This window comes from Sinocyclocheilus grahami, unplaced genomic scaffold (assembly GCF_001515645.1).
Source record: "Sinocyclocheilus grahami isolate Dianchi unplaced genomic scaffold, SAMN03320097.WGS_v1.1 scaffold87.1, whole genome shotgun sequence".
Taxonomy (NCBI): domain Eukaryota; kingdom Metazoa; phylum Chordata; class Actinopteri; order Cypriniformes; family Cyprinidae; genus Sinocyclocheilus; species Sinocyclocheilus grahami.
In genome coordinates, this window is record NW_015505266.1 from 1408227 (window position 1) to 1422710 (window position 14484).

Sequence of the window (14484 nt, forward strand, 5' to 3'; positions counted from 1 at the left end):
TGAATTACTGAAATAAATGAACTTTTCCACGACATTCTAATTGAGATGCACCTTTATACTGTATATATATATATATATATATATAATTGCCTTAAATATATATTGTGACGAGAGGGGTGGGGCCGAGAGCCGTGGGAGCGGAGCAAGTGGCTGCGCCACTCACCGGTCTCGAGTCCCATGGAGGAGCTCCGGAAGTGAGTGGCGCAGGTGTCGCGCATTAGCATTTACTCCACCGGCCTCGCTCTGTTCCCACGGCTCTCGGCCCCACCCCTCTCATCATATATATATATATATATATATAATTGCCTCAAAAAAATTTTAATCATAAAAATGAAACACTGATGGTTTATTTACAGCTGCCACTGCGCATTATATGGCTATAGTATTTTAATATGGAGAAATTTACACTTCGACTTCCAGATGTTAATAATCTGGCTATAAAAACCACACTGAGAACAAGACCCAGCGGGCACTGATTTATGATGATGTGTCTCCCTAAATACTGAGTTTATTAATTATGAAAAAGCCAAAAGCAAACCTCAGCAAACAAGTTCCAGCAATGTGTTTTTGATCTGATGTTTCAGAGTGTTTGAATATGAAAGTTTTACCCTCATTAGGTGGTTACTATCCCACAAACACATCGATGCCAGGAACATTAATTATGCATTATTGATTAATATGTTGACTCTCGGCTCTGTGTCATTGTTGGTCTGTTTAAAGTAGGACAAACATGTTTGGGCTTCTCTGTCGTTTGGCTTTCAACAAAGTATCTAAGAATGCGGGAACCTTCCCAAAAGTATTTGCACATAAAAGGTGTCTGTTTGGCTTTCCTGGCGAATATTATGCATTAAAAATAAAGTATGAATAAATAAGGTTTTAAGTAAGTGTTGCCGACTCAAAGAACACCAAAACGATTTGACTGAGATTCTTGAAGGCAGACGTAACACAAGCCTCAGATGAGAATTATCATAACAAGCTGTGAAATTGGCTAGGTTACATCTGGGCAGGGTCAAATAAACAATGTTTAAAAACAAAATCAAGCGCTGATTGATCTTAACATGTGCACTTACCCCACCCTATGAGAGTGAAACCCCAAAGATATTTGGAGTCTGAGAAGAACGCCATGAAAATGAGACTGTGAAGGTACAGGCCCTCCACTAGGATCCAGTAGTAGTTGGTTGCCAGGAAATAAATGAAGAACAGGACTGTGATCTTGCAGCCAACCTGAAAGTACAAACAATGCTGGCTTCAGCCAATCAGAATCCTCAAACCGTGAGCATTCAGCCAAACACAGCACGACCGTTCATTATTATGCAACCTTATAGTTGGAATGAATGTATTTACAAGATGAACGTGCATGAATGCCACCACAGGAGCTATAAAGTCCAATTCAGAAAAAATTGTCATTTTCTTACGCGAGTTTATATCTTAATTGCGAGTTTATATCTCACAATTCTTTAAAAAGGTCAGAATTGCAATGTGTAAGCCATAAATTGGCTTCTGAGTAAACCTGAATATATTAAGCAACCTAAACTAAATTTTTCTGAGGCAATAAGTTTGCAGAATTGTTTTCGGGTAATATTAACATTTTGGAATTTATAGTGTAAAAATTCACAATTACTTATTAAATTTTTTGTTCAGTGGCAGTAATGGGCTTTCATAGTACAGTATATTGAGTTGTGACCGCCGTTTTAAAATTTTTGGCGTGACCAGACATGGTCATTCGTATAGTTGCTACAATTTATTGTTGTTAAGGTCCACATTAGCAAAATTTCAGCTAACATTTTTTTGTGATTATGTAATGTATAATGTAGCAATGTATGAAGCAAATTCTGTTATTCAACATGCTGAATTCACTTGACCAACTTAAACCCGATGTAAAATTTTTGCTAGGAAGTCTTTCGCCCTAAAGCAAAATTCCAGAACTTGTGGATTCCTATTGAAATGACTGGATTTCGTCAATGAAAATTTGCAGAATAGCGTTAAATATGGCCACACTTTAAACGTTAACCTTGATAACAAAAAAATTCCAATTTCATCAACAATAACAAAGGCGCAAAAAAGACGCATTGTGAAGATTAGTAAACTTTGAATTTAAACATGCTGTTGCTGAAAACATGACGAAAAATTGCACATTAAAAAATTAACAATGCATTAACAATATTTTTAGAGAAAATATTTTTTTACTTTCATTTGAAAAAAAAACTCATACAATCTAATTTATATAAATTATTTGTACAAATCATTTGCATTTTGTGTACTATTGATGAAAAAATATCAAAGTTAATCAGAAAATAGTGGTAATTTAGCTGCATTTATTCTAGTAGCTCAACAGGTAATTGTAAAATACACTGATGCAGTATTAAATTCACATTTGCTGCACTCCTCTGCTGCATTAGTCCTGAAAGCCTCCAACCTTTATCTTGAAGTGAATGGTAAGAAATGCACATTTAATTTAAATCAATTGAATGCATATCACTTCATTATTACGGCTTCAAGCTCATATAGAACATCCCAGGAGCACTTCAAGCCTGCAGCAGTCTCTAATGCATTTCAAACAGTGCAATTTATTGTTAAAGCCTGTGCAGCGCAAGAACGAATGAATCTTGGATGACCAAAAAACACTCAACTAAACTAAAGTTAATTTAAGTAATTTTAGCCAAATCTAGTTGCTGAAAAAAAAAATCATTAAACCTGGCCAGGTTCATCATTGAAGCTCATTCACTGCACTCACATACTGAGTCTTGTCAAGCGGGGAAATGGAGACGGTGCTGATGTTGTCCATTAGCATGGTGTCGTACTCCTGTAGCACACCATTAGCGTACACCACTCTGTCTTTCACGAAGATGCTCACCGCGCGCAGCATGAAAGACACAAAGAGGTGCATGTGGATGTAGTTTCTGGTGCAGTGGAGACGCCTGGAAGACAAAAGAGAGAAAATTTCAGCTAATCGCAGGGGAATCTTTTCAGTTTTGTCGTTTTTTCCCTTCAAACCAGCATGAATAAATGTCATATCCGCCACATTTCAAATTACCATTCATTCTATTCTGCAAATGGTGGTCGTGGAAATGAAATTTAGAATATTTATGGAATAAAAAGACCATCGTTTTGTCTTGCTAAGGCTAATATTATCCTAAATACACACAATTAAGTCATTTTCTTTTTGCATAATTTGACAAAATCATAGTTTTATTGGAAATGATGCACAGTAAAGATATTCTGTTCACAACTGACATATATTTAATCTCAAACTCTTAATTGACAGTTGTCTTCTTGTTAACCAAGTAAACTAAAATAAATGAATGAATGAATATTGTTTGTTGTGATGGATTTTTTTTCTTTTTTCAGAAATTGATATAATTTACAAAAAAATATTTAAATACTTTATGTCTATTTCACTCTGTTTATATTATCAATTTAATAATTAATACTTTCATGATCGATTTTCATATTTTAAGATTGAAAGTATGGGGCTGAAAAAGGTCTATAGCAATAAAATGATGTTTGAAAAATAAAATAAAAAATAAAATATGGTAAAGGTTTCAAGACAGTTTTGAGTTGACCTTCATATTGGTGTCATTTTAGTACTTTGGTATACTATTATAGCTTTTTTTTTTTTTTTCAATAAGATTTTTAGATTTTGTTTTTATTCAAATTTTTACATTATTTTTCATTTAGTTTTTTTTTTTTTAAATTGTGTTATGTGCTTTTGTAATTTTTATTGGTTTCCCAAAAATATTTTTATATTTAAATAATTTATTCTTAGTCATTTTGTTATTTGTCATTTTTATTAGTTTATATTAAGATTTCATTTTTAGTTTTAGTTTACTTACTTTTAATTTTTTATTACTTAAAACTAAATGAAAATGACAAAATTTACCTTGGCTGAAAATATTATTTTTTAAATCTTTTATTTCAATTAATGTTTATTTCATTTTAAGTAATTAAAATGTTTTCTGTGGTTTTAATTTGGCTAGGTTTATAAAAATATATCATAATAATTATGCATAAACGTGGACCCAATAACATCATTCAGTGAAGCCTTTTAATTAGAAAAAGCAAAGTACAAGTTGTTCAGTTATAGCAGAAACTCAATGGGGAACTCTTCAGCTAATTTAATGTCTGAGGGTCTTTAAAGATGAAGACCTGGTCTGAATCGTTGTGCATGAGTCCCTCAACAGCAGCCACTTGTGCAGAACAAGTGTAATACGTTTGCTTGCTGTGCAACCTGCTAATGAATACATGGAGTTATTAGTGTTTCTTTAACTTGCTGTGTGGAACCAAAGTCTTCTGGGACCAGTGTTCAATTACCGAAAGTATCCAATGATGAAAATGGCCACCAGCAGTGAGCTGAATGACACCGCATAGCCGACTGTGTACATGATGTGCAGCCGCTCGAAAAAGTCCCTCTGGAAACACAACAACACTTGAGTCATCTCATCGAATGCAACTTGACATCCTAAACATTTCCAAAGACTTCTCACTTGATAAACCAGTGGCATTTGAAACTATATAAGCAGCTTTGTGTTTAAAGACACCAACCCAATTACATCTCATTGGACCGTTGTTATCAAAAAGTAACTCTTGAATGATTTCGAAACTTGTCAATAAGACACCTCAAACTCTTCCAGCCTGTTTAATTGGACTTACTTTGCCCTTTTCAATGCCTGGAGCCAAGAAACGCAGACAGTCTGAATAATTGACCCAAGTTCTGTTCTCCACTGATACCCACGATCCATTCAAGTCGCAATGACGGTATGCAAATCCTGCGAAAATGAAGAAACAGAACAATTTGACTAGAACAATTTGACTAGACATTGTTGTACAGAAACTGGGAAATTTGTTCAAAGAAGTTTCGCAAGTACCGTTGTGGTTGAAGTCGTACACGTAGCTGGGACACGGCACTTTGGTGACGGTTCCTGGAGAACCTTGAGACCAGCAAACCAACCCGTCCCATCCAGGAGAACAGACCTCATCTGTGTACAAAATGTGTAAACCACAATCACACTTCGTAGGGTGGAAATGCGATCTTAACAAAGTCTAGAAGTTAAGATTCCTGTCGGAGGAAAATCACAGATGAAACTGCTTTAACATCTCAACTGTCCTAGCAGTGAAACTAAAAAGAGAGTGAATGGATTTTTTGGCAAACATATTTTGTTTCTTTGGTTCTGGTTCCAATTTCCCTAAACGATTCCATTTCATTAATGGTCCCATTAACGATTCTTTTAGTACTTTTGAGAAAGAAATCCAAAAAACGAACAGAAATCCAATTCCACTGCCAAATAATGAAATAACTTTAATAAAAACATTTAAATTTATGCATAGCAGATGCCTTTATTCTTATAAGAGTCAAGAATATTCATAATACACAATGCCAAGTTCATTAGGCAACTAGATTAGCAAGCAAACTAGAGAAGATGAGAAATGCAGATAAGAAATAGAGTAAAAATGTACAGAGAGATAATAAATATGCATATTGCCTTAACCTTCTCGAGTCTCAGATATTATGCTTGTTTCTCAGAAAAAATCTCAACAATATCAGCTCAGATTTGTCAGCAGTCAGAGAGAATATCATCATATAACAATTTCAATGTAGCAGCAATATATGTACAATACAGTGTGTCAACAGTACTCTAATACTGTATGTTTCCTTTCTAGGAAAGGAGAAACATGCTAGGAGAAACATCTAAGACTAAGTAGTGACACATACTGAAAACAAAATTGGCAAGTAATTGTGTTAAATTGAATTGTCCTCACAAGCTGCATGCAAAAGCAAACACGACATTGCAGTCTGATTCACAAACAAATGATTCTTATGACCGGCTTTTTTTAGTGACTCAAAAACACAAAGCACCACTATATTCTTTTTAGTAAATCAGAAACATACAAAAGGACCAGTATATGGCAATTCTGAAACAATTGACTCTTATGAGTCGGTTCTTTTCAGTGAATCAGAAACATACAATGGGACCAGCGTATGGCATTTCTGACACAAATGACTCTTATGAGCTTTTTAGTGAATCAAAAGCATATGATATGGTGAATCCAAAGCAACTGACTCTTATGTGTTGGTTCTTTTTAGTGAATCAAAAACATACAGCAGGACCAATGTACGTTGATTCCAAGGCAATTGACTCTTATAAGCTGGTACTTTTTAGTGAATCAGAAACACACAATGGGAACAGTGTATGGCATTTCTGAAACAAATGACTCTTATGAGCCAGTTCATTTTAGTGAATCAAAAGCAATTGACTCTCATGTGTCAGTTTTTTTAGTGAATTAAAAACATACAACAGGACCAATGTACGGAGATTCCAAAGCAATCGACTTTTAGTTATTTTAGTGAATCAGAAAGACACAACGGGACTAGTGTACTGTATGGAGATTTTGACACAAATTGGCTGTTTTTAATGCCGATTCCAAATGATTACTGATTCTGAAATAAATATGTCTGAAACACTGCCCTTACAGTAACATATGAATTGGAATCGAATCGGTAATCTGTATACCCAGCCCTATTCTAGTCGAAATCGCGTATAGATTCTCGAACGGCAGAAATTAATTCTGCATGTGTTTCATTGCTGGTCCGTTGCTCACTCAAAACTGAACCTAATTAAAACCATTAAGAGTCCCTCGGAGAATGTCTAATGTAATTATAGTTTCTTTAGTAACCGACGATAACAGGGTCATCTTCAGTGAGATTTGACATCTCACGTTCTCAGACTTTATAACTGCGACAACAATGTTTTCATCGAAGCATAAAAGCTCTATTTGCCTCAGCAATTTTCACACATTTTCCAACATGACAACTAACTAAGCTCCACAACAAAAGATGCATTATTAATCAAATACATCGTGCTACTCTGCGTTTGAAAACAGAAGCTTTCAAGAAAATGAAGAAGAATATTAATTATAATCTTGCAAAGTGAACATGATGTATTATGAAAGGAATATCCTCAAAACCATGTACGGTTTATCTTTCCTTCCGGCTCATTGATTTGACACTGTTGTACATTTTCATTCTAAGTGCAAGTATTCCATGAAACATTGATCTAAACCCCCGCAGATCAGTGTGGGAAAAGGGCAGAGTCTATGTTTGGAAGCACCAACCGGTCAATTCCTTGAAAAAAGAAGAGAGGGTTTGCAGTGCTAAAAGAGCATGATGCTATTTGGAAACTTTATTCAGAGTGAGTGAATCAGTACAGCTAAATTCAGCATGGTGGTTTGCTGAAGAGGGTTTAAAGGAAGAGCAACAAACTGTGCATTATATCTATTTGTAGATTTCAATGGTCATTGAGGTGAGATGTCGTTTTTCACATGGACTTCAGATATGTACAGGTACATATGTGACCTTGGACCACAAAACCAGTCATAAGGGTACATTTTTCGAAATTAAGATTTAGCTGAATAAATAAGCTTTCAATTGATGTATGGTTTGTTAGGATAGGACAATATTTGGTCGAGATACAACTATTTGAAAATCTGGAATCTGAGGGTGCAAAACAAATTTAATATTGAGAACACTGCCTTTAAAGTTGACCAAATGAAGTCCTTAGCAACGCATATTACTAATCCAAAATTAAGTTTTGATATATTTATGGTAAGAAATTTACAAAATATCTTCATGGAACATGATCTTTACTTAATAAACTCATGCTTTTTGTAATAAAAGAAAAATGGATAATTTTGACCCATACAATGTATTGTTGGCTATTGCTACAAAGATAATCGTGCTACTTATGACAGGTTTTGTGGTCCAGGGTCACATATGGGGTGAATTCAGGTAAATTGGGTCACTTTTCAGTAATATCAGAGCCCACACATAATAAATAATATTATCTTGAATATTCTGAGAACGTTCCGAGAGTTGCCATGGCAAATGAAGGTTCAGCGAGAACATTCGACAACTTGATGCAAATGACAACGGCTACACTCTAATTAACTCTAATAACCAATATTAGCAAATGTTGTCAAACAAAGGAGACTTTTGTATAGCCTTCATGTTTACCTTGCACAAACATCCAAATGAAAAGAAAATGACTGCAAACATAAACCTTTGATAAAAGCCATTTTTACAGCGGGTTAGAGATTTTAAAATGTAATATCTGGTGGGTGCTTTATAACTGGGTTCGGAAATAAAGTACCCTACAATTGGCGTGTCTGTATGAAAGATATAGGCTTATGCGGTTTATGCAACAGTTCATTCTGGTCATTGAATATGATTAACTGAGCGACGTTTCAAGAGTGCTTATCCAGCTTATTTTTTAATGTAAGAGTGAATGTGTGACACTTCCTGTGTCATTCGCTTCCAGTTATTTTACCTGTACAGAAACAATGCACTATGCTGCTTGATATTGTTGGTATTTGTTACCATATTATTTCAATTCAGTGTCATAATTTGAAAAATGTAATAGGTTACAGATTACAAGTTACCCTATGTAAAATGTAATCAGTAGTGCAACTATTTCAATTACTTTATTAAAGTAATGTAATTGATTACATTTGATTACTTTTTGATGACTTTTCTAAATTTCTAATGAATGTTTTCAACTGTTAATCAGTTTCAAACATTTAAACCAGATAGGGTTAACCTTACATTAATACTCAGCACTGATTACTGTCAGACTTTCACAATCCTTCATCACTTTAATTAATTTTAAAGCACATCCACCACAAAATCAGAATTTAGCACCTCTTTTTTCTTTGAGATTCTTCTGAGGTAAAATACAGATTTGAAATCATAACAAGAAATAGTTTAATAGCTATGATACGGTTTTTGAAATCAAATCTTTGCATTGAAAACAATGGCAAAATGGAATGAATTGTGGTTCTGAATGAATCATTTGTTTGAATGATTCATTGACTCAACCTCAATACCAATGTCCATTCCTAGGACGCTATCTCATGATCAATTTGTACATATTTTACCAGGTGGCTAATTCATGTGAATGCGAATGACCTCACTCATACGATTTTTGAAAATAATCACACTTATTTTAAGAGGTGGCTAATATGTAGGAATTCATACGAAGGACCACCCTAACCCCATCCCTAAATCTACACGTTATGATAAATCATACAAAATCGTATGAGTGATGTCGTACGAATTCGTACAAATTAGCCAACTCATAACATACGCACGAATTGGTCATGAGACAGCGTTGCCCAGAAACAAACATGGGTCTTGTGGTTGAGTCATTGAATCATTCAAACAAATGATTTGTTCATAAACACAAATCATTCTGGTTTTTCTTATTTTAAATAATGGTTAAGGTTAAAATTCTTACACCACACAGAAACTTTTCTTAAATATATATATATATATATATATATATATATATATATATATAAACACTTTAGAAAGGAAAAGTAGCTGATAAAATATTGTGCCTAAAGCATAATTTAATCAACACTAAAGTCTTGTTTATTGAACTGTTGAATAAATGCAGCGTATCTTTTGGAACCCAACTGTAAGTAAAACAAAGATTATTGGAGTACGTCTTTCTACTTCAACATTTGACATTTAATTCAATGTGTTACGTGATGTTTCTTTGTAACTATTTGTTGAGTGAAAATTGCTTCAAAGTAAATCCTACACCATTTTTGCATGCCAGCATTTTGGTGGTGTTTTGGAGAATCAAACACCTATCAAATTTTCTTCAGAAAATTCTCTCTGTAATTATTTAATTACATTTTTACACAAACTCATTGACATCAATGTATTTTCTGTTAGCAAAATCTGTTAGCACGCCATTTGTGCTTGTTGGGTTTGAAAATATTCATCTATATTGGATATGACACCAGAATGTGTTCGATTATTAGATGATAAGAAGATTTTGTTGGATGAACTGCAGGATATAACAAGATTTGAGCTCGGGACATGTATAATCCTGTGCAGCTGAATGGAAGAGTCTCAATTCACAAAAGCATTTATAGTTCAGTGATTTTTTTTTAATAGGTGTGAGGAGCCATCACTGAGTTTCATGTCTCTCTGATGATTCACATACAGTATGCTTGAATCATCTACTTGAATCATCAAGTTCTTAAATCATACCTTCCTCTGCATCCTAATTCAAAATTACGCAGGTAACCAGGAACCTTTCGCCATCTTAACTTGGTATGCCTAGTCACACAATCAGCCAACACATGGTTAATGCTAGAACCAACATGTATAAATGAAGAAGAAGGGAAAAAAACAGGAAAATTGGAAGAAAAACAATAAATGTGCGTCAGCTTCTGTAAACAGCAGGGTGACTCACAAGCCGCACTACACCATTAATCTGTGACATCACGAACTCCCTTCAGAGTTCAAAAGGATTGGATTGGATGTACATAAGTGGAGTATTTTTGCTGCGGCACATCCGAAAGCAATTGCAATTCAAAAGTTTCAGTACATTTGCAGCCTTTATTTGGAGTAGGTTTTACAAGCAAATCCTATTTCAGTCTTTTTTCTCCAAAATGACATATTTAATTGAATGTATAATTTCTTTGTAATGATTTATGAAATTTATTAGCAACTTCTGAGTGAAAAATGTTTCAAAGTAAACCCTACACCAGTGTATTCTTGCTCAGCAGTGATGATGCATGAAGGATCCTGTTGGGATTCAAACCCACAACCTATTGGTTACAAATCCAGTTTTTTAACAACATACTCCCAGCTTGCATTTAAGCTGGAAAACTGTCACCTTTATGTCATTTACTGTAAAAAAATCTATCAAATTGGATCAAACAGAAGAGCCTGCGGGTGTTGTTATAATTAAACGGAGCCAACTTAAAAAGCGACAAATCCATCACAGCTGAGATCGATATCCTTGAATCTGCATCAAATTAAATGGAAAGCAGACACTTTTTTTTCACTAGTGCCATCATTTGGACTCCACTGCATATGCTGAGATGCTTATATGAGTGGGCAGATATAGACGTTATATGACTGCAAGGTAAATCAGTATCTAAATAAAGCCTCAAAGCAGAGAGACCAAAGACACTTGGACAGGACCAAGACAGATTCAAGCTCAGAAGCCACATGAACCAATGAAAGATTTGAGATTCTTCAGTTGAAACGAATCTTGGTTCTCTCTGGTGGCAGATTTCGACAGAAGTCCTCTAAGCATATTCTAATGTCACATTCTGTTCCACAGATTATGCGTCAGATGTGAATTCACACGTAAAAGGCTTTTAAACTAATGAACAAATGAACTAATGACATAAATGTGTTTTAGTATGAGTGACTTTCATCTTGATCACTCATATTTCTATCAGTTATGCAAATGATCGATCCTCTCGGTTCCCACTGAACATCACATTAGAGAGAAAAAGGTTCAGAGGACCAAACAGAATCCACAGGTGAGGTCTTACCTGCAGGATTGTGTTCGGAGATGTTCTGAAGGCACTGCAGTTTGATGTCGTACAGCAGGAGAACTTGCTCCTGAGCTGTTAACCCCACTTCAGGGTCCACATGCTGCCCGGAGACAAAAACAGAGACATTGATTGTCTGACAGTTTGACGCAATTATTTTAGATTTGACTAGAAACCAATCAGATGATTTGGAGGTGTCTTGGACCTTCAAAGCTTCATCATGAAGAGCATCAAGAGATTTGCATTTAATAATAGAATTCTTTTGTAATTTTTTCAAAACTAAATCCAACTATTTATCCCTCAGATTTAGCAATATGCCAACTATTTCGGCAATATTTGATACAATTATTTCATATTTGTATATTTATGTCATAACTGTAACATCTGACTTTACATATATGACCTTACAATGTTAATCAGTTAAGCTTAAAATGGTTTATGGGGTCAAATCTAAATTAAGTGGCTTGTTTAAGTCAAAAATATGATTTAAAAGGACTGAATTAACCTGACTACGTTAGGTTACGTCGTTGACAAGGATTTTAAGAGTTAAATACGATAGAAACATTTTCTATTGTTCTTGTTTTCACAAAGAACCTGATAGGAAGCTAAACATTTAGATCTGTCAGAGTTATTAAGTTAAAAGAATTAATAAATGTGTTGGGCTTCAAGTTGAGGTGAAATGAGGATGAAAAAATTCAATAAATTGTTTATTCATCTTACCTGTGCTTCGACTGAAGTGCCAAGCAAAACTTGGACAAATATCCACAGTCTTATAATCCACATTTTGAACGGTTTCGCAGCATTTAAAACACTTATACATGAAAACTGACTGTATTTGCTCAGATGATGTGTTTTCTCAGCGCGTAAAGCTCAATGTGTGCCTTTCCTGTATCTCCGGTGATTTTATCCAGCTCCATATTTCCACTGGAAAATGAACTCAGCATCTGCTGAAAGCGTAGTGAATTGAATACCACCACCTACAGCAGAAATACTCAGACAAACAAGAGAGAATGGTGCACCTCTGCAAGCACTGGTGGGGTGGAACCCCCTCTTGAATATGCAAAATTCAAATTAATAACTTTAGATAGGCTAATCACAACTGCCCTTAGCTGTATTTTTTTCCTCTTCCATTTCTGGAACTTGTCGAAAACCCCTCTTAAGTAAATCAAGAGTTACTTAAAAAAATATGAATAGAAATAACGTAAAATGATATCAATAAAAAAAGACAGAAATGATAAAAAAAAAATACCCACTAGGAGTCTCCCTGACATGGCTGCTTCAACACTAACTGTGGTTACTGAAACCATGCCTTCTTTCTTTGCGTGCACATTTGGGCAGCATTATGCAAATATTTCCACATAGTGAGGTAGATAAGTGGGGGCGTGTTAGAAGGAGCCGTTTTAGGGGGGTGTGGCAGAGTCTTAACTTTGATAAAGAATATCTCTTTGGTTTTGAGACTTTAGTCTTTGCAACTTCAGGGATCTTATCTATGCACAATCAGCTTGTAACACTCCAAAGAGAAAGGAAAACTTGAAATCGCATCATATTACCCCTTTAAATGAGATTAAGGTACCGTATAGCCTACTACGCCATTCAAACTCTTTCGGATAAGATAATCTTTTTACACTACACAAACAAATCATAAATAGGCTAGCTATTTATTTATTTTAGTCAGAGTGTTATTAACCAATGCTGAGCACAAACAAATTAAGTGTAGCAACAGTTCCTAACAAACTGTATTACCTACTCTAATTCACTGTTATTTATTATTATAAATCAAAAATATATCACAAAATCAATAATGTCATAGTGTTACTATAATGTTTTGTTTAAAGCGTCTTTAGGATAGTCGACGGTTAAATGATAGTACAAAGGGCGCCAAAAGACAAATTGGATCGCGTGAGGCGAATTTTAAAAGATTAGGAGGCGGGAAATTCCTTGCCCTAGTACTTATATCAGTGAATAATTTGCACGGTGACAACATCCTCATGAATGGATCGGTGCTGAAAGGAATCCTCTCAACCAAAGCGCTGCAATGACTATTTGCCAGACGCTTGATTTTAGATGAATGTGTAAGGCAGGGGATCCCTGCAGTGTTAGGAAAGAGAGAGAGTTAAAGCCACAGCTGTAGAAATGGCGCATTTCTACTCCGGATTGGCCTGATGTAAACCGCGACATTACTGAAGCCACAACTGCGTTGTAAAGATTCATTTCAAAGATTTTCACAGAAGTCTTATACATTTTAGATTTTCAAAACCTCTATGTTTTTGTTTCTGTCTTTCTGTTCACCTCGATCTGTCCATTTGAGATGAGCCAAGTAGTGTGTGTGGGTGTTTGTGAGCTATTTTCTGATTGTCTGTTAATTTTGGAGGGAAATACACAATAGTATAGGCTACTGACCACAGACAAACATGCTTTGACTCATAGGCTATATTTTTTTATAATTTTATATAAAACCAACTGTATTAATGCATTCTTTCATACAGGTGAACAACGTCTGAGAGTCGTGAGAGAATACACAGAAATTTCACTGATTTGGACACTGATTTAACTCAAACTACCTTGATTATCTTCTCACAACACTGAGGTTATTCTATTCTGTTCAAGAAAATACAGGGCTTTTACGTAATCAAAACTACCCTCAGCAGAATTATTTCTATTCCATTCAGTTCTAGCCCATCATTCTGCTATGTTCTCCTCTTTCATCTTGTCCTTCATGTGGTTTCGTATTCATCATCAGCCTTTTTCTCCTTCAAATCTGTCTTGCAAGAAGTAGAACTCTGCCCTGAAGGCAGCTCGTTTTTTGGCAGAATGTGAAGAGCCTTATCAGACCTCTTTCAAAATATGACAACTTCAAAAAGTTCCTCTCTCTCCCTCGCCTGTCTCTATTTAAATCCTCTCTTCTGTTGGACTCTTGTGTTGGGATTTTCACCCTCCTCTGCATTCTGGGCAGAGAACCACATGTTGTCATTGTTTTATTTGAATCGTGTTCATTTGGGTCATTCATCCATCTCAGATTAGTGCTGGACTGCTGCATGTAAGGGACACATTACTGCTGAAATGTGTCAGACACTGCCGAATAAAGGGCCACCTTCGAAATGTGCACTACCATTTTTATTTAAACAAAAA

General features: G+C 35.1%; 1 protein-coding gene across 1 annotated transcript in view; it reads right to left on the bottom strand.

The window, feature by feature from the left end:
• LOC107587008 (parathyroid hormone 2 receptor-like) overlaps positions 1-12138 on the bottom strand; it is a 27338-nt gene extending 15200 nt beyond the window's left edge. Inside the window, exons 1-7 of the mRNA XM_016274603.1 lie at positions 12076-12138; positions 11356-11458; positions 4866-4976; positions 4651-4766; positions 4312-4409; positions 2735-2918; positions 1071-1224 (exon numbers count right to left, since the gene is read on the bottom strand). Of these exons, the coding sequence (XP_016130089.1) occupies positions 1071-1224; positions 2735-2918; positions 4312-4409; positions 4651-4766; positions 4866-4976; positions 11356-11458; positions 12076-12138 (829 nt within the window). The remainder of the gene's footprint in view (positions 1-1070; positions 1225-2734; positions 2919-4311; positions 4410-4650; positions 4767-4865; positions 4977-11355; positions 11459-12075) is intronic.
• Positions 12139-14484: the final 2346 nt, after the last annotated feature.